The sequence below is a fragment of the Sinocyclocheilus rhinocerous genome, unplaced genomic scaffold (assembly GCF_001515625.1).
Source record: "Sinocyclocheilus rhinocerous isolate Xijiao unplaced genomic scaffold, SAMN03320098_v1.1 scaffold178, whole genome shotgun sequence".
In the NCBI taxonomy this organism is placed as follows: Eukaryota; Metazoa; Chordata; class Actinopteri; order Cypriniformes; family Cyprinidae; genus Sinocyclocheilus; species Sinocyclocheilus rhinocerous.
Window position 1 is genome coordinate 1484869 of NW_015653463.1, and position 27841 is coordinate 1512709.

The window sequence follows — 27841 nt, forward strand, 5'->3', positions numbered from 1 at the left end:
AGTTGTATCTCAGCCAAATATTGTCCTATCCTAACAAACCATACATCAATGGAAAGCTTATTTATTCTGCTTTCAGATGATGTAGAAATCTCAATTTCAGAAAATTGACCCTTATGACTGGGTTTGTGCTCCAGGGTCACAAATGAACATTTTCTGAATATTTACACTTATCCTCAGGCCATCCAAGATTAGGATGAGTTTGTTTCTTCATCAGATTTGTAGAAATGTAGCATCACATCACTTGCTCACCAATGGATCAATGGGTGCCGTCAGAATGAGAGTCCAAACAGCTGATAAAAACATCACAATAATCCAGTCTCCAGTCCATCAGTTAATATCTTGAGAGGAGAAAAGCTGCATGTTTGTAAGAAACAAATCCATCCTTAAAGCATTTTAACTTTAAACTTATGATCAAAATTGCCCATGATTCATAATGCTTCCTCCAGTGAAAAAGTCCATCTCCTGTTATCTCTCACATCAAAATCCACCCAGATATTTGTTTAGAGCGGTTTTGCTCTGTTTTTCTTGTAAACTGTGCTTGAGCTGTGCAGATTTCTCTCCTGATTCAGACCAGACCGCTTTTTTACTAGAGGAAGCAATATTATGAATAAAGGACTTGTATTTCAGCCAAAAGCAAAGGTTGGAAGTTCACAACGTCTTAATGTTGGACTTGCTTGTTAAAACATGCAGCTTTTCTCCTCTCAAGACGTTAAACTGATGGACTGGAGTGGATTACTTGTGGATTATTGTGATGTTTTTATCAGCTGTTTGGACTCTCATTCTAACGGCACCCATTCACTGCAGAGGATCCACTGCTGAGACACTGATGCAATGCTACATTTCTCCAAACCTGTTCCCATGAAGAAACAAACTCATCTACATATTGGCCAATACTGAAGTGTGTTACATGTGACGGAGGAAACTGGTTAAGTGGTCGGTCTGGATGTCCTGCAGGTGCCCTCTGACGTGGAGAAGTGTCAGGACCGTGTGGAGTGTTTCAACGCCGACCTGAAGGCCGACTGGGACCGCTGGGAGAACAACAAGCGACAGGACTTCAGACAGCTGCTGACGGGCATGGCCAACAAAAACATCCAGCACTACGAGAAGGTCAGAAACTTTCCTCCACCTGGAATAGTGGTTTCTAATGTGGTTGGAGGTGGAAATTTGTATCTGTCATTTCAGAGGCGGAGCAAGTTATTATATTTTGATGCAAGAACAAAATTTGACCGGCTACCAAGACAAACGTTTTACTGCAGAATAATGTGAATTGATGAATTGTGTTCAGCAAAACCAGAAATGTGTTTTAGGAAAGTAAATGGGTTCAGTTGGACTTAATGTTGATGTAAGCATATGAATTGTATATAGAGTACTTGGAGTGACTCTTGCTCTGAAAATGCTCAGCTGTTGTTTGAAGAAACTCTCACACGTTTCGTTCCTGCTGTTTTGTCAAACACTGACACAGTGTGGCTAAATTCCAGACACCACTGCCAAACGGGAAGAGCCCAGGAAACCGTTAATACTGCGAGAGTCAGAGCAGCTGAAATATTTCATTATTTACTTCATTGTATGTTCACATATTGATATCCAGAAGTTTTTCAAAATTGAAGTCAGTATGTTGCTTAAACTGTTAAGACACCCCAAAATCAAAAGGAAATAAATAACATAAAACCTATTTAAAGTCATTTTATTATTATTATTATTATTATTGTTATTTTTTTCATTGCGGCAATCAGTGTTATTATTAACTAAAACTATAAAAAAAATGTCTTTGTTAATTACAATAAAGCAGAATTAAAATATAAATAATAGATGAAAAAACTTACAAATCTTAGAGATTTTGTCTTCGCAATTAATTAAAATAAAATAAGTCTACTGTTTATAATTACTAAAATTACTAAGTTAAAACTGAAATAAAAGATAAGCAGATGAAATAGAATTTTAAAGCTAAATAGAACTTGCATAAAAATACTCAAATTAAATCTGAAAATCTAAAAATAAAAGCTAATTCAAAATAATAAATAATATAATGGTATATAAATAATGCAAAAAGAACATTGGCAACTTTATACATACATATGTATAATACAATGCTATTTATATATTAGGGATGCACCGATGTATCAGCCGCCGATATTTATCGGCCGATTTTTGATTATTTTAAAGCCATCGGCATATCGGAAATAGCATGAAAAGGGCAGATACCGATGGTTTACTAATTAACTGCATGGAGACAATGAGTTGCATGTCTGTTGCATAATCCAAGGTTTTTCTCTGGGCAAAATAATTAAATACTTGCCAAAACAAAATAAAATCTGTACAAAATATAGTTTGTCAGACGGCATAGTATGGCCATATGCAAACGTGACGCTGACGCAGCCAACGAGTGAAACGCCGCTCTCAGCTGTAAATTCATCAGAGGTAAGTCGCAATGGCAATGCACCGGCGTTAGAGTTTATCCGAGGATATGTCACGAACCGCCAAGCATTAGGCCTACGTTTAAGTGAAAATGAATGGCAGGTAATATGCAGCTTTTTGTTTGAAACCAGTGTAGAACACAGCCCACACCACCGCCTCACTGTGCTGTTTAGTCTATGTAAAGGATGATGTTTTATGTTGAAAATGCGAGTGAAGAACAAAGCCTATAGTTTACATAATAAATAATATTTTAGCATCCAGATAAGTCGTGAATATGGAAACATTTGGATTCGTGCAGAATGAGAAAGGTAGGCTTCAGTTTTGCTTTTAAATTAATTCGTTTTGGCTTAAACTTTAGAGGATTTGTTGTGGAGAGAAGGGAACTAAAATAGAATAATTGTGTTTGTAAATATTTAGCTTTATTTACCGGTGTTTTAGCCTACATTATTTCTGAATGATAATAATTAAATAATAATAATAATATATTAATAATAAAATGCGATGTACAGCCTACTAATTTAGGCTGTTTTTTCCTCAAAACACTTATAGGAGTAGCGTTTTTTTTATCCATGCCGCAAACATTTTTAAATATCTTGAAAAAATAGGCCTACTTTAATGTCTTTAAAGCGTTGACCGTTTTTTCTTTTGTTTAATTCATTTGGTCAAAATCTGGAAAAGATGGTGCTGTATTGGCTATGACTAAGCGCAAGATACGCTACCAGATCAAGACCCTCATGTTTTTTTTTCTTTTTGAGTAAAGAAAACGCTGTACTTTATTATTATTATTATTATAGGCAAAGAAAAAGTTTTAAAAATAACGTTATTAACCAGTATTTTTTCTACTCAAACCGGTTTTGGAACGGTAATAATACAGAGGAACGCAAGAACAGAAACATTCAAATACCAATTCTGCTCGGAGTGAACCGATCGATTTTCTTTTTGTTTTTTCCCTGCTTTATGCAATTGACCAATATCGGTATCGGCAAATAGTTGTTTGTTAAAATCGGTATCGGCCAAAATCTTATCAGTGCATCCCTAATACACACACACACACACACACACACACACACACTCAAACTCACACTCACACACACATGTCTGGTCAGCTATCCTTGTGGGGACTCTCCATAGGCGTAATGGTTTTTTTACTGTACAGACCGTATATTCTATTGCCCTACACCAACCCTACCCCTAAACCTACTCCTCACAGGAAACTTTCTGCATTTTTAGATTTTCAAAAAACTTAATTCTGCACTCTCACTCACACACACACACACACACACACACAAAATTGCTAAATTTAATATTTATGCAAAATTGTATTGTTTAAATTGGTAATTAATCTTTTAAAATCAACTGGTATGTAAAAAAAAAAAAGTCTTTCAAAAAATAAGTACATTTTTAAGTATGCATCACAATGTGTATTCTAGCAATAAAAAAAGATTTTCCTCATCTTATGATAATGAGAACGTGAATGAGAATTGGATTGATGTTATTTATTAAGCTACTGTAGTGTTACTGTATAAATAATGTTATGTATAAATGTTAAATGTATTTTGGTAATAAGAATATGAATTGGATTAATGTTATTTTTTAAAGTTACTGTTATTGCTATTTATTAAAATTAAATCATTGATTATAATAATGTATTATTTTTAATTCATTAAAATAATAAAAAATCTAGTTTTTTTTGTAAAGAAAATAAAGTCTCAGAGCAAAATCACAATGTGCAAAATCTAGATGTCACTCTTGTCCATATGAAAGAGAAAATCTAACCCTGTAAAAGTGAATGTGTCTAGTCAACACAGAGTTGTCTGAGAAGAAGCTGGCTTTGGCCTTGACTTCCTGCTGTTGCTTCTGCCCCACAGTGCCTTGCAGCATGGGAGTCCCTCGTTCCACTGTTACAAGACAAACAGGAAGCAGAAGGCGAAACGAGCTGAGCGTGTGTTTCATCCGTTCTCCTGGCCACCGGTGAGGTCCAGAGCTCGTGATCCAGGCTGTCCTCGGACCACAGCTTTCACGGGACGGGACGGGACGCTGCTGGAGCGGACGAGCTCCGGGAATACATTTGTAAAGTGTCTTTATTTGTTAAAGCCCATCCATCCAACCACCTCTCTCTCTCTCTCTCTCTCTCTCTCTCTCTCTTTGTTCCTGTGGAAGGAGAATTTGTAGTTTTCTCTTCTCAAGCTCGGACTGGAACTGCAGAAGAAACTGTAAACGCTCGTGAGGATGAGAGAGGGGAGGACGTGTTTGGTTTTAGTGAGATGTCTGCCAGTTATCCTTTTGTAAATGCTTGCCTTTTGATGCTGATCCGTCCAAGGGAACCGAGACGTCAGTGTTTTGTTTTTTGGTTCGTGTTCATGAAGAGTGAAGGTTTGCCAACATTCCTCTTGCCAAAGATGTGGAACTGGAGTTTGATATCTCGATTGAAGCGTTCGCTTTTTTCCAGAAGATTTCCTGCACTACAAAACCCTTGCCTGGATCGGCCGTTCCCTCGTTATACTCTAAACTAAGCTGTTGCGTTGAAATGAAGGATGTTTTGCCAGCCATACTTGACCTCATTAAATTTTTATGACTAAAGATGTGTCATAATGGTTTGTACTTGTCTTAATGGGGGCAGGATCTGTGGTCGGGTCAACTAGACAAGTGAGGTGAATGTAATGTGGGACGTTTCCTGTGAAACTCTGGGATAATAATGGAGAGCGTTAGTCTCCAATAATGTACATACATTCTGAAATTCAAAGCTTTTAGTAAATGCATTATGGCAAATGTTTTTGGCAGCTGTTAGATCAAAGGCAGAAGATCTATTGAGTTGTTCTTGTTTAATGTGGTTACGCAGTGCAGGATAGTGATACGTTACTGTTCAAAAGTTTGAGGTTGGTAAGTTTATTTTATTTTTTTATTTTTTTTAAAGTCTCTTTATGCTCACCAAGGTTGCATTTATTTGATCAAAGATGAGTGAAATATTATTACAATTTAAAATAACATTTTAGACATTATAGAATTATAGATGCCAAACCAACCAAACCGTTTCTATTCAACATTCCTGATGCAAAGTGTTTCTGAACGTGCTTCTGTGTGTTTCTCACAAAAACTGTAGAAATGCCTAGCCTTTGTTTCAGCCCCTAATCAAAATGATATTTTTCATAAAGAAAATGAAGCCTATTTCAGGTCTATTAAAGGGATATTTCACCCAGAAATGTAAATAGACAGAATTTTTGGATTATCTTTTCTAATTACTATTATTATTTATTATAATTATTATTATGATTTTTTTTTACTTACATTTTAACTTTATTTCCAATAAGGATATGTAAAGCATATATATGTATTTTTTTATGTATGTATAATTTTTATGTATATTTGATATGATTAAAAATTGTATTCTAGACATATTGCATTATAGTTAAATACATCTGTTTTTCAGTAATAAGTTGCGGGGAAAACAAGTTTGATTGCTTTATTTTAGACACTAATGAAAATGGTCTTGAAAATTAGGCTTCATTTTCTGTATGTTTTTTCCACTTTATATAAAATTTCTGCCTGTTGTGAGGTAGTTCTCTTTAAGTTAAAGCAGACTTCATGAACAGATAGTCGGGGCTGCACTGAAGTTTGTCATCTCTCACAGTTCTGTCATTTCCAGATCACAGTTTGCATAATTTTTTTTTTTGACATTTTAAGTGAGTTATCCATCAATGTTGCAAATACGTAGTAATGTAGCAAAGACCAGTCAGAAAGTATGTTTAATCAGCTCTGGCCCTCCAGTGTTCGAGCAGAGCTGCAGCACACAGATTGGAAACACGTCGTCTGCTGGTAAATACTGTTACTGCAGCCGCGTCTTCTCATTGCCTTTTCTTTAAGATAACAGAGCCACCAGAATACATGTTCTGTCTGGAAGCATAGGCTCTTTTCTATGTCTATTTTTGCCCTTTTTTCACGTGGTCTAGTGAAGATACATGGCCTGAAGTTTAACTCATCAAATCCTTACACTTTTGTCTCCATTCATTTTTAAGATGATTTGATTTTCAACTGAATATATTTTATTTTGTTACAAAGGCAGCTATATGACTTGTTGCTTTAATGCATGTTGTACATTATGATATAAAATACAGTTTATACTGGACAATATTAAATTCATTTTTTTACAAGAACAGGTTAAATGTAAAGTGAATATATGACTTTCAAATGGCAGAATCTGCAATAATTGTGGTCCATTAATGTGTTATTTTACGTACTTAATGGTTAAACAAATAATTGTTTTTGTCAAATATTAAGCGACTGTAGCATGAGTGTGTCATGTTTACTTACAGATCAGTCCAGCAGGTGTGTATGAAGTATAAATTAACAAATTAAACTAAAGCATGTGAGGAGAATCCCTTGCAGTTTATTAAGTTTATTCCCTTTGTATGTTTTATATACGTCATGTTTTTTAAAGCTCATTTGGCTTCCTTTTAGCATAAATTGTTTATCATTAAATTAATAGGATATAAAGTCTGGGCTTTAAAAGGAAGAATAACTTGCACAGTGTTTGATGCTATTACTCTTTACCTCAACTGATTTTAATACTGGACCAATGCCGTAAAAATAATTATAATATACTATGTATTTTTTCTTTAATGTATTTTTGTGCCTTTGCACAAGCAATACTAAAAACTATATAGACTTACAGCCTGCCATAAAGAATGATTAGTTGTATAATAATTGTATTTCCTGTACACTTTGTGTAAAAAAAGTATGTTTAAGATGAACACACCATACACAGATGTACAAATAACTTGATTTATTGCTAAATCTGTACAATAAAAACCTGATAAAAGATGTCATCAATTTCAAATAGACAGTGCATACAGAAAGATTGCTAACACTTTATGAGAAGATTCCATTAGTTAACATTAGTTAATTTATTAACTAAAATGAGCAATACATATATTAAAGTTTTTGTGTATGCTGGTTAATAAAAATAAAACTGATCATTGTCAGTTCAGGTCAATTAAATAATATTAACAGATACAACTTTTGATTTTAATAATGTACTAGTGAATGTTGAAATTAACATTAAGATTATTATACTTTCAAAGTATTATCTATTTTGAGTTCATATTTAGTATTGTAGTCAATTAATGTTAACAAATGAAAATGTATTGTAAATTGCTATCAAAATGTATAAAAACTAAAGATTGTCAGCATTTTATACAAAGACGTGTAAAAACCTTGGCAAATATGACGCTACACAGACTGCATTACCAATAATGCAAAGTGTAACAACAGTGCATCAGGAACATTATCTATTCCAGTAGATAACATTATCTAATAACATTATCCATTCAAGCCGACTTCTAGTCAACTGAATGATAGAATATCTTCTATTGTATGTAACTCCAGTGTAAACCTTCAGATCATTTATTACGCAAACATACTTCAATAACTTGTCCATTTGTGACACTGTGTCTCCTTTGGTGTGGCTGATGCTGTCAGTTCCCTTGAATTCTCTCATATCCATCTTGTCTTGCAGAGCGGCATCCTACAATGCTAGACATAAAAAAATAAAAACCAATAAAAATGTTTTAAGAATAACTTTTTCTCAGAATTTAATGGTGAATGGAATATTATCAAAGGTGTCAGAAATCTCAGCTTACCTAATGGGTATCATAGAAAGAACGGTGAAGATGCTGGACAGTATGAAGACAAACCCTGGGAAGGTGTCAAGTGTAGCCTGATAGATCTCCGTGTAGATGGGTGTGGTGACCAAGCTTGCAAGCTTGAAGGACAACTGGAGCATGACAAAGGTAATGCCTATGGGAGGAAAAGTAGCTAATCATGAAAATGACAAAAGATGTGCTTCATCAAACTACAGAGTTCTTAACCAAAGGCTGCTTGTTCAGCTTGGCATCCCATCACTACCACGATTATACCTTTATTTTTCAGCTCTACTACATACGAGTTACACAGTGTCAGTGCCAACAGGGTCAGAGGTGAGGGTTTGGTTCATGTGGCCTGTGGGTATGGTATCAGAAGAGTAGCGGGCCAAGCACTGAACCCTGAGGCACTCCAGTAGTTGGCTGATGGGATACACACTTACACTGAAATATTACATACACATATATATATATAACATTTTTATAGGCTTAGTACTTTAATTGATCTCAATGCTACATTACAGTTAGTGTTTAATAACTGAGTGTGACTGTACTAAATTACTGCTTTTACACCTGACAGCCTATCTTTTCTTCAAATAACTTATTCTTTACAAATGCTTGAATCTGCTTTGACTTCCATAGCTTGTCACTAGCTGTGTGCTGTTGATAAGGTAAAGTATACAGCCTTGAATACAAGCACAGACTAGCACATACTTGAATAAAAGCACAGACATGCACTGTAGTAAGGGCTAAAAATTCACCTGTCCACTCTCTCTGAACCGGGTATTATTTGAACTACACTTCGCTGGCCTGAGTCCTACCACACGGGCAGATTCAACAAGGTATCTTCAAGAGAGGGAGTGTTTAAGTAGCATCTGCTATCCACTGGAGTGCCTCAGGGTTCAGTACTTAGCCCCTTGCCTTTCTGATAAACTACAGTGGGTACGGAAAGTATTCAGACCCCCTTAAATTTTTCCTTGTCACCTCAGCCAGCCCATCAATTGACCATTAACTGTACAACTGGGATTGACAACAGTAGCTACAAAGATTACTGAAAAGAGGTGCTCTACCAACGAAAGAGGAGGTGCAACCAAGGTGCAGCACTCACTCTTGAAGAGATCAAAACTAGTTTGTAAAAGTTTTGATCTCTTCAAGAGTGAGTGCTGCACCTTTTCTAACTGACATTGACAACAGTCGCACCAGCTAGGTCAGCACCAGCTAGACCACCAGAAAACAACCAGGAGTGGGTTTCCCAAAAGCATCGTAAAGCGCTAAAAAGGGTTGCAAGTTCTGTTGAACTTTGTTGGTAATGATGGAACTTGTGACCATAGTTACTTTTGGGAAATGCACCGCAGGTCAGAAGCATAATAATTTTACACTTGCCAATAAAGCTACTTCTTGTTACCACACAAAAGCATAAATATTCACGCGGCCTCCACCTGTGAATACACCGACACGTAGTTTCATTTCTCTCTCTTTTTTTGTTTTGTTTTGTTTACACTTCAACTTCTGAATATACAGGTGCATCTCAATAAATTAGAATGTCATGGAAAAGTTCATTTATTTCAGTAATTCAACTCAAATTGTGAAACTTGTGTATTAAATAAATTCAATGCACACAGACTGAAGTAGTTTAAGTCTTTGGTTCTTTTAATTGTGATGATTTTGGCTCACATTTAACAAAAACCCACCAATTCACAATCTCAACAAATTAGAATACTTCATAAGAACATAAAATAGAATACTTCATAAAAACATTTTTAGTGAATTGTTGGCATTCTGGAAAGTATGTTCATTTACTGTACATGTACTCAATACATGGTAGGGGCTCCTTTTGCTTTAATTACGGCCTCAATTCGGCGTGGCATGGAGGGGATCAGTTTGTGGCACTGCTGAGGTGGTATGTTCCACGACATTCTAATTTATTGAGATGCACCTGTATACACCAGACACTGATATGCTTCACAGCACAGCTGCATGAGCTAACATGCAAATTGTGTAAAAGTCAACTGAAGTCTAAGTTTACTTTTGAGGAAATTCTAGTGTTCCACAAAATGTATTTGGCAGCACCATATGCAGACACACAACTCGTTTAAGGCACTGAGAGAATAAAGAACTGACACCTACCATATGAGGTTCCCCTGACCTGTTTGGACAGCAGTGAGCGAATGGTGGGCATTGGAATCAGAGCAAACAGAGTGACAGAACGAGCTAAAGGAGACAAGAATAAAATCTCAGATAAATCAGTAAAGTGATTTATAGAGCATTTTTCACACCTTATGGTGACTCCATGTAAATTCTTCCTTTGAGGAACTATGCACTGGTTTACATTCCAGTTTAAATGCTCATTTAAGTTATTATAGTTAGAAACAGTGTTGGGGATAACGCATTACAAGTAACGCAAGTTACATAATCAGATTAGTTTTTAACTAGTGAAGTAAAGTAACATTACTTTTTAATTTACAAATAAAATATCTGAGTTACTTTTTCACGTAAGTTCACGGTTACTTTCTTGTCCCATTTTTATTACTGAAGAGTGTTAAACCTTCTCTCTTCTCCTGCGTCCTGTTCTTCATTGTAATCCAGAATTGCGGCACAACTGTTTTTTTTTTAGCTGCGCTCTCCACTGTACTAATGTGAATTTACATTCCTTCAGCCTGAGGCTTATTCATTTCACTTTTTGTGTGAAAGGGCTTTTACATTTGCCAAAATAGCATTTTTTTAAATATAAAAAACAAAACAAAAAACAAGCGAGCTCAGCTCGGATTTTAAATGTAATGCAAAAGTAACGTAATACTTTACTTTCCATAAAAACTAAATAACGCAATACAATATTGTAAAAGAAATACTTTTAAAAGTAACTTTCCCCAAACACTGGTTAGAAAAGTCACTTAGGTACAGTAGGCTACATTATTTCTCATTATGTTTTATAATGCTAATATATATACTTTTATATATGCACCATAACACCTGCATCGTTACCAGATAGTTCAAAAGGGTCTGGCTGCAGCCTCGCACTTGCACTTTCAGACTTGCACTCTCAGACACTTGCACTCTCAGACTTGCACTCTCAGACACTTGCACTCTCAGACTTGCACTCTCAGACTTGTACTCTCAGACACTTGCACTCTCAGACACTTGCACTCTCAGACTTGCACTCTCAGACACTTGCACTCTCAGACTTGCACTCTCAGATTCTTGTCTTCACCACCTGGCTACTGTTGTAAAATGTTGAGAGATTCAAACAGAAAGTAATCAATAAATAGAACAAAATAAAAAAGACTGCAAGTGACTTCGCTAGCGGAAGCGCAAGTGTCTGAGAGTGCAAGTCTGAGAGTTCAAGTGCAAGGCTGCAGCCAGACCCTTCTCTCTCATTCTGCACCAGTACAAATACGTGCACGCGTTGCGCATGTTGATATTTTACCTTAACCGACCCTTATCGATTGCTTTCATTGATGTAAGCCAACAGGGTCTGGTTAATATTTAGCCAGATAGGCTAATGGTCATATTTAATACATTTAAGGTAGATTTAAGGGTATATGAATAACCCTTAAGCTCAAGTAAGCATTAAGTAAAAAAGATAGGCTATTACTGGGCTTTTGGTTACAACTTACCCAAAAAGTACATCGGAGTTGTGGTCACAAAAGCCATGAAATAGATCCCAGCTGCGAAAGACACCATGCCGATCATGACCATGCTCTCATCTCTAACAGAACATCTTGTGAACATCTTCACACCTAAAAAACTGGTGACGAAGAGAAGCGATCCCGCCGCGTTTCCATAACCCACCTCAGTTGCGCCCCAGCTGAGGGGGTCTTTGAGCACATAAGCTGCCAACATCTCCATTCCTCCAGCCACTGCGATATCATACAAAATCCCACTGACGAAGAGCAAAGCGATGTTTATTTTATCGCGGGCTTCGTGGTTTATGATCCCAACACTTTCCCGTCGCTCCTGTCTCTCTCCAAGCTCGGAGAAATCGACTTGCAGGAAAAATGCCGCATAGAGCAGGCAGAGGAAATACAGTAGCACGCTAAAACTAGATAAAATTGCTCCTTGTTTGAGATCTACGGTGTAGAAGTTAAATAAGTGACCAGAAGCCAAACTACCAATGAAACCGGCGATTCCGTACACCAGCTCGGTTCTCATGATGCGCACGGACCGCTCCTCCTCACCGGAGCACACCGACACCAGCGCCATCACACCTGCCCAGTAAGACGCGAACCCGCCGCACAGTCCATGGATCACCGGCACCGCGTACAGCACCTGGACAGGCCATTCCAGCACGATATCCAGCAAGAGCAAACCTCTGGACAGAAAATATCCAACCAGAGGAACCACTATTGGCACTTTCCTGTAACCTCTGTCTCCAACCTTTGCCAGAAGGATCGCTGGCACAATTGGCATGAATTTGAGCTCCATGTTGAAGGCCATGTTGAAGTTGGTGATGGCTTTCTGCTCGGTGTCCTTGTCGGGGTTTGCGCATCGTTCTTTAACCACCATTTGGAGAGCGGTGTCAAAAAACGAGCTGGCCACCTGGGCACAGAACACTAGAGGCGCGATGTATTTACGACAGGACATCATAACAGCCATAAAAAGAATAAAAGCAAACAAAACTCGATACTTCACAGAAGCTCAAACTCTCTGGGTGAAGCCCATCGCGTCATTCTGCTATGGGGAAGTTGTACACTGAAATGCTTTCAGTGGTTAGTCATGTTTCACCCAGACACAAACACATTCACTTTACTTTTTAAATAGGCTACAGTATAGGCTTGTTTTATATAAAGTTAATTATAGTTGATTACAATTCCAAGAAAAGGAAATGTGTTGATTGCAGAGCATATAAAAACATATTTCTTAAAGACAAATATATCCCCATTGCATCCCCATGTGATGCAATACCTGCTGGTGTGTGTGAACTAGTCAAACAGGATTTCAAGTAGAAGAGCAGGCGATGATCTCACGGTCACGAGGAGATTTTTCTTTAACAGATATAGATCACCTAAAATAATGATGATAATAAAGATCTACTCACCCTCATGCTGTTTCTTTTTAATGAAAAAAAGAAAAGAATGTAGGCTCTGCACTTTTTCAGAAGTGAAGCTTCAAGCAGGACAAAAAATGTGTAACTTTCCCATTCTTTTTAAGTATACCCTTACCAAAATGTAGTATACTTCAAGTTTATTTTATTAAGTATACTTAAGTAAAGTTCAAGCATATTTTTAAGTATACTTTATGTAGTAAGTAAACAAATATCAGTGTACTAGTAGTATACTTGTAAGTGTACTATTTCAATACTCCTTGGGACTAAATTGGCCCACTTTCTAGTATATAAAAGTATACTTTTAAGTATACTTTAAGTATAACAGTAGTAAACTAGTTTACAATTTCTGAGAAGTACATAAAGTCCATTTCTGAGAAGTACATAAAAAAGTAGACTAAAAGTATACTTTCCTATTTTTAGTTTAAAAGAAGTATACTAACAGAACACTTGAATAAACTTCTTTTTCGTAAGGGTAGGCTATAGGGATTTTTTTTTTGCACATTTAAAGCGTGAAAATACCACATAGTTTGACCATTCAGCCATAACCAAATATTCTAAATCACTCTCTTTTTGAATGAATGTTATAATATTTGGCATAGTTCCACACCTTTTTACAACCTATTCATTTAACAAAACTCGAATGCATTTTTATTGTGATTTCACTGGAGAAAGCGTATTATGGATACACACCAGTGGTGTATAAAGTACCTGAAAGCCATACTCAAGTAAAAGTACAGATATCTTACCAGAAAATGACTTTGGTAGAAGTTGAAGTCACTGTTTAGAATATTACTTGAGTAAAAGTCTTAAAGTATGTGATATTTATTGTACTTAAGTACGAAAAGTATTTTTTAAATCTTAAACATTTCTGGAATCTGAATCTGAAATAGCATTTAGATGTATTTACACAGCTTATGTATCTCAAACGGGACATGGATGCATTTAAACTGCAGTTACAGTACAGATGGATATATAATGTTTTGTTTTTAACATAAAATGTTGAATACTGATATTTGAAGATCGCACATCATTACAACAACACTTACCATATTATCGCAGATGATGCTGTATCGCACACCGCAGACTCGACTTGAGTGGAAAATGAATCATCCGCGGTTGAGCGAGCACTTGTTTGCACATGAGCAAAGGTGTTTTTAAAAGTCTAACTTGCAAACGCCAGACCACTGATTCGTCAAACCTGCTTGTTACAATACACCACTGATACACACTCAGAAATATACACACAGCTGTCACTGAGGCAGTAACTTTTCAAAAGGTATATTTTTGTTCCTTTTAGGTACTGATGTGTACAGCTCAATGACAGCTTTTGTACCATTTTATCTGATAGTGTACAGGACTCGTACTGTGCTTTAGCTGGAAGCAACAGTTTGAAGTTAAAAACGTCTTAATGGTGGATTTGTTTCTTACAAACACACGGCTTTTCAGTTCACAAGACATTAACTGATGGACTGGAGTGGTGTGGATTACTTGTGGATTATTGTGATGTTTTTATCAGCTGTTTGGACTCTCATTCTGACGGCACCCATTGATCCATTGGCGAGCAAGTGATGTAATGCTACATTTCTCCAAATCTGATGAAGAAACAAACTCATCTACATCTTTGATGGTCTTAGGGTGAGTAAACTTTCATCAAATGTTCTTTTTTGGGTGAACCCTTTAAACTCTTTTGGCATTACATTTGTGACATTGACAGGTTTTGATAAGTCAAGAATAGAGTCGTTTTACACATTTTCTTTTTAATGAGAAAATAATTATATATGTGTGTAAGAGTGAGACTTACAATTACTATAAAACAATATAAGCAGAATATTAACATACAATAAGTGGTTAACATGTCAAAAGAGAGCTTTTGAAAGCATGATTGCATTATCACACCATATCAATATCCCTTTGGTTTCTCCCAAAGGGAACTAGAGCACTCAATAAACCCTTTAAGGAAGCATTTGCAAATGGATTTGTCATAATAACTATTTAAACAATAAGAGCAAAACACGCAACATATTTTTGGTGTTACTTAAAGTTAAAGTAAAGATAAAAAACACTGCTTACTTGGTTCAAACTGTGAAAAAAACAATACTTCTTGAAAATCTATCGCAACAGACGCAGTAGTTGTCATGCACACGGGACACTGGCGAGGAAAATGCTTGACTACAAGTCTAAAGTATGTTTGTAGTTGAAAACTTTAGCATTCACATTAGCGACGGAATTTCACGGACAAAAAGGTAGTCAGTAGTGTGTCCAAAGTCGCTTTCAAACTGTTGAAAAAGCAGCATATGCTGGTTAGGTATGTTTTGAAGCTGGGATGCTGGTTTGAGCTGGTTTATCTGTGGAACAAAACCAGCCCAATTGCTTCTCAAAACTAGCCCAAAACGACTCGTTCCGTTCAATCAGAATTGCGTTCCCAGGGGGTCCTGGACTAAAAAAAACAACCCCTGGCAACCCAGGTAGAACCGTGGACTTGGCAACCCTGCTTTAATTCCAACAGCTTTCTGTTGGTCAACGAGGCGAATCGCGTGAGCAGTTGAAACACGAACGAAAACTTTTTCGCCCTCACGCGAAAACTCGAATCCCATGTATTATATGTAAATAACTGTACATCAGCCGTGAAATTTCACAACATTAAAGGTGCGTTGCATTTATAGTAATTTTCACGGGCGAAATGCAGTTATTTAAATAGGAATAGGCTATACGCGTATTTAGTGTGAGCGTGAAAGAAATTTCCCAATTTCCAATTTAGAAACACGAATTCGTCGTGGAGACCCAACAGAAAGCTGCTTGATTGTGCTTCATACAGTACTGACAATAGACAATTAATGTTTTTGCAAATATTTAGCGAAATTTCGCTAACGTGCTCGCAATTCTCGTCTGCTGTTCCCAGATGTCCTCAAAGGCTCATGCTTATGCCATAATGCTTTAACACATCGACAACTGCAAGACTGCTCAGTTTCTAATGGGTCCTTTTCCCTCTGGTATTCTGTATTAAAAGCAATTTGGCCACCATCCTATGCCATAGGAATCCTATTATATTACAGATTTGAACTTTGGCTCATTTCTTATAATTTAGCTTTATGAGGTAAAAACAACCGTTTTTTGTCCATATCTCATACATTATAATACAAAAGCATGCCATCTTTAGGAAAACTAAAGCTGGCTTTACGTTTCATTTGAACGCTGCACATTTCATGATGCAAAACCAGTCAGCATCACAGTCAATACTTTAACTACTCTGTGCTAATAATGTTACCTGTAGCACCTAAACAAACTAATGAAAACCGCATATAGTATGGCATACTTGGCCCTCAAATACACACAACACAGTATATACAGTGGGTACGGAAAGTATTCAGACCCCCTTAAATTTTTCACTCTTTGTTATATTGCAGCCATTTGCTAAAATCATTTAAGTTAATTTTTTTTCCTCATTAATGTACACACAGCACCCCATATTGACAGAAAAACACAGAATTGTTGACATCTTTGCAGATTTATTAAAAAAGAAAAACTGAAAAATGCTCAGTATTTAGTAGAAGCACCCATTTGATCTAATACAGCCATGAGTCTTTTTGGGAAAGATGCAACAAGTTTTTCACACATGGATTTGGGGATCCTCTGCCATTCCTCCTTGCAAATCCTCTCCAGTTCTGTCAGGTTGGACGGTAAACGTTGGTGGACAGCCATTTTTAGGTCTCTCCAGAGATGCTCAATACTTTCCGTACCCACTGTATATGAATAAATGTGCTGTAATAGTACTAAACACCAGTCATTTTGTTTTCCCAAAACTATTTTCCATTTATAGGAACACTGTATATATCTCACTGCTCAACTAAAAATATTTCCCCCTTATAAAATTCAAATTATTTGCTCACCAACAATAATCATCTCATATCAAAGAATCCAAGTAAAAACCCAATATCCTGCTCGGAGTAAAACTGATGGTCATTACACAATCTCACATCAAGCATCAACACAAACAAACACTTCAGAAAGTCAGTATCCAGAGATCAACAAATATCTGTTTCCATCCATTAAATAAAGCCAATGCACCCTCTCCAGAAACATTTAGAGTTCTGTAGGTGTAACTTTATAGATGTTATAACAGTGCATAACTGTATTTTTTATTTTGCCTGCAATTTGAGAACCTATGCAATGTATTTCGAGAGACTACAAATACTTCATGTATACTCATAAAAGGACAGCAGTCCATTAAATACTTTTGTGTAATATATATTATATGTGGAGGGTACAAAAAAACAACAACAAAGCCACATTGTTGAATGAAGCTTGTAGGATTGTCTTTGTTTGTGGCTTGAAAAACGCATCAGACCAAAGGCAAAAATTAGAAGATTAAATATAGAAGAAGATGTGTCCATGTATTTGTCCACTGCATGTCCATCACCGATGTCAGTGTCTTGTAGAGATGCTTGTTCTAACATCTGTTATATTGCCAAATGTTTTTTTTTCAAAGAATGTGAACAAAGAATAAACCATTCCAATATTTCAGACATTCATGTGTACATATCAATAAAGTGTTTGCAATACCATTAACAATTTCTGTTTATGATGGCTTCAAAAATGCCAAAGTATGCAAAGAGAGATATTCAACCTTTTAAATGAAGATTAAAGGAAAAATCAAGCAACTCAGTGAGTACTTTCTTCACATATCATGTTCTTTCTTTCATTTTTGCTCTCCTGCGCTACACATAACACAACATAAACATTCCCCAATCATCTACATCAGCCATTAAATGCTCTGCATTACACTAAACCTCAATCCAAACACAGCTGCCTTCGACTGCAAACAGCAACAACATCCTAAAGTTTCATTTCACATGCATTTCTGTCAATGTCAATGGAGAAAGCAGCTGCTGCCTATGCAAAGCCATAGCCATTGCTTCTTCCTCTTCTGCTTGGATTTATTGTTATATCGGTCTGGGCGAAGAGTCTGCTCTTACAAACCTCACAACATCTTTCAAGGGTGTGAACATTTGTGCCCTACTTTCATTTGTCCTCCTCATTAAAGCTTCCCTCTGAACTATATGGAGAAAATGAGGAGAATGATTTGTCTTCCTATCTCTACAGCCTGCAATTGAGATCATGTGATTAACAGGAAAATAAATACGATTATTTTGCCCTTTCGGACACTGCAAGACACATTTGTGAAGTTCTGCTTTCTAAATGGGCTCACGGCTGAATTCATGTACATGGCACAGTCGAAATGTCAATAATCTAGCTAGAAATCAGTTGTCACACTATCATCTACATCTGAGCTCCTCCTACTAATAACATAATATTCTCCCATATTTTCCATTCTTTTTCCAAAGTCCTCCTTAGCCTTAGTGAATTCAAATGCAATGTGATCTTCACACTAATCATAAATGCCAAAAGTCTCAAAAAAATGTTGCACATCCCACTTTCTCAAAACGTATCAACACAAAAGAGAAGCAATAACTTGGTCGTGAAAATGTGAAGCGGTATAGTATCTCTAGTCTTCAACGTCGAGAGAAGTTTTTTTTTTTTTTTTCCATAGTTTCCAGAAACAAATCTTCAGAGAGATGCGAATTCCCAATAAATACTTGTGTTTGTCCTGGTGCACATTTTCCCTCTGGTTTTTCGGTATACAATGGAAATTTAGTTTACTCTTCCTCCTCCTCCTCCTCTTCTTCTTCCTCAGCCTCTTCCTGGTTGGCGTAGATTCCCGCCTCCCACCGGAGGGCCATGTTACTTTTTCTGCGAGTGACACGCGTTGCCTCCAGAACCTGAAGATAAATATAAAAATATGTGTTAATGGCCGTTTTATTTTTTTTGTTACGTGATGATATTTTCACATTTCGTTACAAAGCATTTTAAGAAGTAATTAGAAGCACATTTCCCTTTCAACCATAAACTGATGTTGACTTACAATGATATTTTATATACTGTATATAAAACTAGATTTTTCTTAGAAAATCAGTGATTTGAGCTCTAAAATAAAAAAAAAGTTTGTTGTAGAAGGGCTACAACTCCTTTAACCCTTAATTTTAATATTTCTTTATTTATAATAATAATAATAATTTATTTATGCATGTAAAAAATAATAAATAAAAACCTATGCTATAGAAGGGCTGGGTTATATGTTATTTTGTTATACCGTGCTATACTGTGGCTATACATTATTTATATTGAGCACAACAAAAAAGTAACGTTATTATCAATTTTTAAAGACATTTAGTAATTAAAACATCAATCACACATGTGCAAACATACACACCAGATGGTCCATTTTAGACCACACCTGTCCTAAATACTTTCATGCTGAGTACAAGTTTGGGTCTGATTGTCCAAAACCGTTTTAGATGTAAACTACAAGCTTAAGAGCAAACACAGCATAAAAGCAGAAATAATAATGCAGAAAAGAGAACAGCCATGCTGTTTCAAAAGAAATATCGTTGTAAAAACAGGTGCCAAGTGTTACACTCACAGGATCCTTTGTGTGCTATTTCAGTGAACCTAAATGTCCAATCTGAAGTTCTTAAACATGATGTAATATATAAAAACACATTTGGGCTGAAATATTAGGACTCTGAATGGAGGTGGTAAAATGATCAAATGAAGACTGGACATTGTAAGTTCATTGACACAGCTTTCATGGGACACCACACTTTAAATATACAGTAGATCATGTAGATGCAAATACTTTGACTATTTCAAAATGTGGCTCTGTATAATGTATATGTAATAAATTATGCAATGATACCACATATAATACAAGGATTTCTCAGGAAAATTTTTCATATGTCAAAGTATTTTGCAATTAGGACTCTGAATGGAGGTGGTAAAATGATCAAATGAAGACTGGACATTGTAAGTTCATTGACACCACACTTTAAATATACAGTAGATCATGTAGATGCAAATACTTTGACTATTTCAAAATGTGGCTCTGTATAATATATATGTAATAAATTATGCAATGATACCACATATAATACAAGGATTTCTCAGGAAAATTTTTCATATGTCAAAGTATTTTGCATGGCTACATGCCCCCCCCCCCCAAAAAAAATCATGCAATAACACAAATGAAGGCACAATGAAGTTTGAAGCAAGCATTGTACAAGTACCTCAATTGTAACTGAGCGGACATACTGACGAGAGGGAAAGAGGAAGAATTCGTTAATGTGCAAACACTTGCTATTGTGTAGAGAACAGCTTCTGAAAGTAGGTCAGCTCACACTAAATAATTATGTTTCTTTCATATGTGTGTATATACTTCACTTTTTATGTTCTATACACAGATCATATTGGCTCAATACTGTGTGATCTGGGTAAAGCTAATGACTGCATTTGAAATGACTATGTTCTTAACTTTGTTAGGGCTGTTCCCTATTGTTTTTTTTTTTCAAGGAGCAGGTGTATAGACTATATTTATTAAAATGTATTGATAATTGGAGGTGTTTGTTTGTGTAGGTTCAGGGCCTCACTACCACAGACACTGTTGATGGAAGACATGTCTTTCTATATTTAGATCTGTGGTTGACCAATATAGTGCAACATAAAGCTGCAGTTATTGACATTTATTTTGCATTCAGGACTGAAAGTGAATTAAATCCTCAGAGACCAATAATATTGTGGTTCTGAAGCCGTAGCTTTTATTTTGCCTGCATTATAATAATGGAGTGAGATACTGTCAGTGCAGTAAAGTAGCAAAATACAGGCACTTTATAGTTTGTTCTCCAAATAATAGCTTTTTTTAAGAGGAAATGTGTAGTTGATATCTGAGAAAGCAAAAGGGGAAAGACTGTGGTTGACATAAAACAGTATGTCCTCAGTATGTGTTCTGTGGTGGTTTTTCACGTGGCACAAGTCTTTATGAATTCAGTTTCTAAATGAGCTGGAAAGTCCCGTTTCTTCACTTTCTTAGCATGAGATGAAATAGAGGAACATGGTTTCTGATGCAAGTTATGGCAATGGTTTTTTAACTAATTCCAAATGTCTTTATATAATTCAAGTGAATTAATTTAACCAATTAAAGTGAAAGTGAATGTTTTGATTATACTAGCAAATGGATGTCTCAGAGAATGCAAGTGTAGACAAGAAAAACCCCACAGACAATGAATTATCCCATACAGTATCACTGATTACCACCATTATGAACCTGACCATAAGACACTTACACTGTTGTCCTCAGTTTTCTCTCGGCGCTTGACCTTGTGTGTCTCATAGTCCTCCATCAAAGTCTGCATGAAGTTCTTGGGTCGCTGTCCTCCAGAATCATCACTGCCCAGATCAGACAGCGGCGAGGGCAGAGCTCCATCTGAAGAGCACGGCGAAGCTGGAGGAACTTGACGAACCTTCTCTATCTTACCTGCAGACAGAAGAAAACAAAACAGAATAATGAATGAATTTTCAAGAAATGTATATAATTTGATATTTCTTTATTTATATTGTAAGGTGTAATATGACCGGCATACAATCTTGGCCTTTTTCACAAGATCCATTCAAACTCTGTTTCTGTTTTGTTGTTACATTCCATTCCAAGCACTGATATGAAAATGAAGGTCTGGATTAATTTGGAATTTTAGTATGTTTCAGCAAGATACTTTTTCCATCACTCATCATTTCAGAGTACATGAAAGGGCCCAGAGTCCCAGACACATTCTTGATGAGGACCCAAGTATGGATACAAGAGGCACAGAGGACTCAGTGTAGAAACCCACAATGCGGTTCCTCATCCCATTAAATCAAGGGAATCTGAGAGAAAACCATGTCAGAAAAACCAAACCATGTATAAATAAGACATTTATATAAAAAACAAGGCCGAATAAAAGAGTATAATATATTATTATAGGTATTTTTTCCATACTGGCCATAGTTTGTCACATATTTATCACATGATATTCTCTGAAACTGAAAGTGCCCTTATTTTCTTTTACTGACGTTGGCAACTCTGGCAACGTCTGGCAAAATTTCCTGTAGAAAGCAAGTGCCTCCTTACAAGAAGTCTATATTTGTCCTTTACAGATCCCTGTCGTTATACCACAAGATAGCTTCAAACAAACACTATGGTATTTAGCATTATAGCTAAAAGCAAGCTAAAAGAAAGGACTCATGCTTTCCCTATGACACCACTAGAGGGCAGACATAAGCTTCTCCAGTACAGAACATCATCAAGAATGAGACGTGGACAATCGCCAACAGGAACAACACACAATGACATTAAACGCTGTGCTGCTGAGCATTACATCTAGCTCCATGCTAAATAAAGCCTCAATGGGACAATGGAGTTTAAACATGCTTCTTACCAATCAAACATAAACAGAAACATTTAAAGTACAGCCGGTTGCAAAAATTGCTCAGCCTGCAAAAGCTTGCAAAAATGACTCAGGCTTAACAGCGGGTGCAGACCCATGGGACACAGTGTGCAAGGAATCTAAACTAAAGAAGCTCTATAAAGAAAACCTCCAGGATTCATGACTGAAAATCACCAGCTAATCAAAGCTCAGAGCTAGAAATCAGAACCTTCGGTTTTAGCTGCTAGTTTGCATTAGTTGTCAAACTGGCATATACACCATCGGAGGAAGATGCATTGATTACTGATTGAAGCACATAATTAACTGGTGCAATCCATGAAAAAACGTACAAAGAACAGCTGTAGTATGAGTACTAATTTGCAATTTATATGGCTTGTCCTACAGGGCTATCAACTGGGATAAGGGGTCATGAACTGAGAAATCAAAATTCACTTGATCTTTTGACATATAAGAGGTCATTGTACTATAAAACACCCTGTAAGTTTCAGAACTCAAAACTGTCTTGTTAGTCTAAAAACAGCTTATATTGAAGGCAATCACCCAAAACAACAGGTTTTGGAATGTACGACTTTATATAATAGTGTGGCTAAACACCGCCTCCGCAGAAGAAGATCAATGCCTGCTTCTACATCGCTGCCTGTTTAGCCCCACCCAGTTCGCGCAGGTAGTAGATAAATGACGAGAGCGACAAACGCAGGTCTGCGGAGAAACCAAACAATACATTTTATTTGATTAATTGATTTTTAATGAAATGACAGACCACGTCAGTAAGAACTTGGTCCTTCGTTCACTTCATTTTACACCGGATTCATTTACAAACAAGACACAGTTCAACACAGGATTTTCAGAAAGACTGAAACTAAAAGATGATGCTTTGTCGACTAGTGTTGTCAAAAGTACCGACTTCGGTACCAGTCGGTACTGCAATTTTAAAAACGTTAATTTCGCTCACACAGAAGTACACAGGAGCGTTTGAAAGCCGCGTCCCTAATATATCTGCACATAGACGTATCCGCGCTGATAGACGCGGCTTTCAAACGCTCCTGTGTACTTCTGTGTGAGCGCTCGGTGAAGAGCGTGAAGCGATGATCATTGAAGCCAATCACAGTCATATCTGTTGAGTGCGTGAACACTATGGCCAACTAGCGGTGTTTAATAATCCGCTCAACAGCACTCAAATGTTAGCGGGTAATAAACATTTATAAATATGCAGTACCGACTAGTACCAAAGTTGATCCTTTTGACAACACTATTGTCAACTATATTGGATCTGACAGTAATGTCGCATCAAATGTGTTACTGTTATTATGTGGTCACTATTGCTTTGTCTGTTATTACAGATCATTTGATATGTACTGAGTGTTTATGCATTTTTAACCTAAAACACAGCAGCGTCCATCTATGAAGGATGTAGGCTGTCAAACCAAGCCAATCATAGCAGTGGGTGTTGACTTCAGAGTCTACAATCCACCACGCATATTCAAACAGAGCGATCTGATGAGGGGGGTCAAAACAGGACAGAAAATAGCCTATTATTTCTAAATTATGTTTTTTTTAATGTATAAATCGTGATAAAATTGATAGTCATCAAATAAAGTTTCACACATATATATCTGACTTATTGTTCTGAGTGTTCAATTATTGTTGCCATGATTGCATACAATGGTTGGATATAATCATACCTGGTGCTGTCTTCCCAGCAAGGACCAGCTTGTTCGGCTGGGTGCCGAACTTTAGCTTCTGTGTATGGGGCAGGTGCAATGTTTGTGCCTGTCGTTGTCTCTTCAACTCTTCCTCGCGCTCTTGGGCCGCCCGAATCTCCTCTTCAATCATGGACAGGGTTCTCTGTTTGCGCGAGCGCAGCTTGAACGGTCCTGAGGTGACCTCCGTTTCCTGAGCACGAGTGACAGCTGCAGTACTCCTGAGCTCTGCTGCTTCAGAGTACTTACTGAAATAGCTGAATTCTGGTTTCTCACTTGGTGGTGGAGAGGGACTGGGAGGTTTGTAAGTGTTCACTGGGATAACCGGGGCAGCTTGAACTACAGTTATCTGAGGAGCAATTGTTTTCTTCTCCTCTAGGGGGGATGGCACTTTGGGAGGTGGCGTTACAGCAGATCTCTCCACTAAAGGTTGGGGTTGTGGTTCAATACTTTCCACATGTCTCTCAAGGATGGGGGATGAATGTTGTGTGGCCTGCAGAGGCTCCCATTTGTCATTCTGCTGAGCAATGGCTTGCTGGATAGCGTTTTGGACAAGAATACCTGCATGGTATTCCAGCTCTTCTTCCATCAAGCCATCCGCCTGATAAGACCCACTCTGTTCACTTGTAGATTTGATTCCACTTTCATGTTTTCCATTGATTGGTGTAGTGGCCATTGGAGTTGAGGGAAAAGAGTATTCCCCAAGAGAGTTTTCCAAATAGGCACTCATGGTCTCATTTGACGCACCACTGTCGCTTATGTTGTCCATACTGAAGTCATTGGAGAGTGTCTCAAGTACAGTGGTGTCCTGAGACCGTAGGGATAGGTCATCTAACCCGGAGTCGATTTCTTCCATATGGATGGAGCTGTTCAAAGAGCGTCGACACAAATCAGAGTCCTCATCCTTCACAATGGTCATCACTGCCCGGGCACAAGTAAATTCATCATCTTTCAACTCATTCTGAGCCAAACCTTCTTTGGTTGGTGTGGCAGATTCTCCAGAGCAGCAGTAAATCTTTTCAGCTTTGACTGCAGTAACTTCACTTCCGTCGTAGGATGTGACCCCTTCTTGATTGGCAACTGTGACAGAACTGCATGGCCTCTCTATGTGTGTGACCTCTGGAGTCCTGAAGAAAGGTTTGGCAGAGTAAAGCTGGGGTGCCACATTCCTCTTAGGGGCTGTGGGCTGCTTGCTATGTTCCATCTGCAGAAATTGCTTGTGTGCAGCAGAAAAGTCAATCTCTTCCATGGCAACATCCTCCTTATTTGCTATTTCAGGTTGGGTAAAGAAGGTTGTCTGTCTGGGTGCAGCTTGCGGCATATGGTTGACTTCTGTTCTCATCTGCTTCCTCTCCTCATATCTTCGAAGCGACTCCAGTTGCTCTGGCTCGAGCTCCTCTTCCAGTGTCTTTTCCTGAGGTGGGTTCCACCATTTTGCTGCAATTCCAGGATTCTTCTTGACCGCTTGACCCCGGATGAGTTCCAGCCTTTCCTTCTCTAGCTCAGCAATCTCCTCTGAGGGTCTGACTTTCTTCACCCGAACTTCTTTCTCAGTTGGGGTGTCGAATAGTTTCGATGGTTTCTTCTCTTCATGAAATGGTCGGAGCTCAAAACGTGCCTCTTTCTTGATTGCTGTCCTAGGTGACTCAGGTGACCTTGTACAGTCCCTTGCATGACCATTGGGTTTGGTGTTGAAGTTGTCATCAACAAAAGTGGTCTGTTTTTTCCCTTCTAAAACAACTTCACGGTTGTGTAAGGGAGATGTGTCACAAGTACGCACAGATGGTCCAGTTCCATGAACTTGAATTGACTTAATATCAGGGGAACTTGTCCCATTTGAAGTCATTTCTGCCCTGGGATCACAACAGTTGGCCTCAAGGACCTCGTCCAGGTAAAGGATTTCCTTGGCAACTTCGCTGTCCATTCCTTCTCTTCCATGTCTCACTATGTTCTGTCCACTGCTCACATAACTTTGCTGAGAGTCGGTCTGAACTTCAAGCTCCATACTGCTCTCACCACCGGATATCAGACTCACAGAATCGAAAAAACTCACAGTCTTCAGGCTTCTCTTGCTTTTCAGATCACTGTCATCCTCTGAGAGTACAGGGGGCTTCTGGGGAAATAAAAACAGAGGTTACATTAGTTTAAACATGCATTTATGCAATTCTTCTTCACAATAAACACTGCATTATGGATGGGCATGAATACTTGAGTACTCACATATTTGGCAGCAATATGACAGCAAGGATCGATCATAACATTTCTATAATTGCAAGATATGACCTTTTTCTAACCTTAAGACATTCCACACCTGCAAAATTGAGTAACTACACAGTAATACTTTTGCTGCACAACTGGGTTTGTTTGACGTCAAAGTTTGGTTGGTTTGGATGGCGTGAACACTGTTTTCTGAAGCTGTGTGTGGACATGTAATCCACACTTAAGTCTGCTTGAGGTGTTCTGGGATGTAGTTCTTGTGAACTCTTGCTGTTGATATGAATGAAATTGCAGTACAGATTGCAGAACAACATGATAATGTACAATTTGTCTTTGCATGCAAAAAGGCATAATTTAAAATAGTGTAAGATGATGCAATGGCCAAATATGTGCATGGATGGACCCCTGCCCCAAACCAAGTACTTGGTTTGCTTTTTTTTTTTTTACATAGTACTGTACTTAAAATGACAAAATGTCCCAGTTATATTGGTTGCTACACTGCCAGTTGTATGAACATCAGAGAACAAAACAACATCCCATAGGAAATATTGCATGTGACTATCATGCATAATATAGGTAGACTGTGATAAAATGTGGAAGATAATGGGTTTGTTGAACTCTGACCTGTGATATCTGATCCTGAGTATTAATAATTTAAGGTCCCTTCAGAGGTCTACAATGGTATAATGGAGTTGCAAAAGTCTCAAAGAGAGGAAAACATGGACCAAACTTAGTATTGGAATTTATGCTTTATTGGGGGAAGTCGTGGCCTAATGGTTAGAGAGTCGGACTCGTAACCCAAAGGTTGTGGGTTCGAGTCTTGTACCGGCAGGGATTGTAGGTGGGGGGAGGGAATGTACAGAGCTCTCTCCTGCCTTCAATACCACGACTGAGGTGCCCTTGAGCAAGGCACCAAACCCCCAACTGCTCCTGCAGCAAAAAATGGCTGCCCACTGCTCTGGGTGTGTGTGTTCACTGCTGTGTGTGTGCACTTTGGATGGGATAAATGCAGAGCACTAATTCCGAGTATGGGTCACGTCACTGGTCTGCATAAAAACCGATTTTTTGCGCCTCAGGATTAAATTCCCAAATAAAACGAGGTAGCGGTTGGTAACTCTGGTGCAATTTGAGTGGGAGCGGGCGGTCTAACAATATCCCGTTCCCGATGTCTATTCAGAACAGCATATCTGCACTTTATTCTTATTGACCACCGGTACAGCCTGCACTCGGACAGTTATGCACGTGCTGCACGCATGCTTTCTGTGTCACGTGTTTTATTTGCGTGGCCTGTGCGCAGCATGTGCATAACGATGCTCAGAGCAGGCTGTACCTGTGGTAAATATACGGCCCTCAGACAGAACAGGCAGGTTGTCGATGATAAAATTTTTGTACAACATTTTTATTTTCTCTGACACTTCTTTTCCTACTGTGTTGCATAAAATATTAAACAAATTTTGTGTTTTAAGATAATTCATATAAATTCAAGTCAAAGTCAATAAATTCAAGACTCTTGACATG

General features: G+C 37.7%; 3 protein-coding genes across 8 annotated transcripts in view; 1 reads left to right on the plus strand and 2 right to left on the minus strand.

Annotated features, from left to right (window-relative positions):
- The window catches only part of LOC107715846 (sorting nexin-30), a 23033-nt gene extending 17694 nt beyond the window's left edge, over positions 1-5339 (plus strand). The window contains exons 7-8 of the mRNA XM_016522058.1: positions 955-1107; positions 4284-5339. Coding sequence (XP_016377544.1) covers positions 955-1107; positions 4284-4355 — 225 coding nt within the window. The 3' untranslated portion in view covers positions 4356-5339. The remainder of the gene's footprint in view (positions 1-954; positions 1108-4283) is intronic.
- Positions 5340-7533: 2194 nt separating this feature from the next.
- LOC107715854 (thymic stromal cotransporter homolog) lies at positions 7534-12707 on the minus strand. The gene is made up of 4 exons (XM_016522069.1): positions 11666-12707; positions 10179-10262; positions 8052-8208; positions 7534-7944 (listed from the first exon to the last, which is right to left on the minus strand). The coding sequence occupies exons 1-4, from the start codon at positions 12642-12644 to the stop codon at positions 7887-7889; spliced, it is 1278 nt and encodes a 425-aa protein (XP_016377555.1). The 5' UTR covers positions 12645-12707; the 3' UTR covers positions 7534-7886.
- Positions 12708-17217: 4510 nt separating this feature from the next.
- The window catches only part of LOC107715893 (paralemmin-2-like), a 105295-nt gene continuing 94671 nt past the window's right edge, over positions 17218-27841 (minus strand). For 5 of the 6 annotated variants that reach the window (XM_016522143.1, XM_016522142.1, XM_016522146.1 and 2 more), the window contains 3 exons: positions 24089-26219; positions 21270-21460; positions 17218-18872 (listed from right to left, as the gene is read on the minus strand). In XM_016522143.1, the coding sequence (XP_016377629.1) occupies positions 18750-18872; positions 21270-21460; positions 24089-26219 (2445 nt within the window). In that variant the 3' untranslated portion in view covers positions 17218-18749. Of the gene's footprint in view, positions 18873-21269; positions 21461-24088; positions 26220-26326; positions 26747-27841 lie in introns of those variants that run through there. The other variant, XM_016522145.1, reaches the window with a different exon arrangement.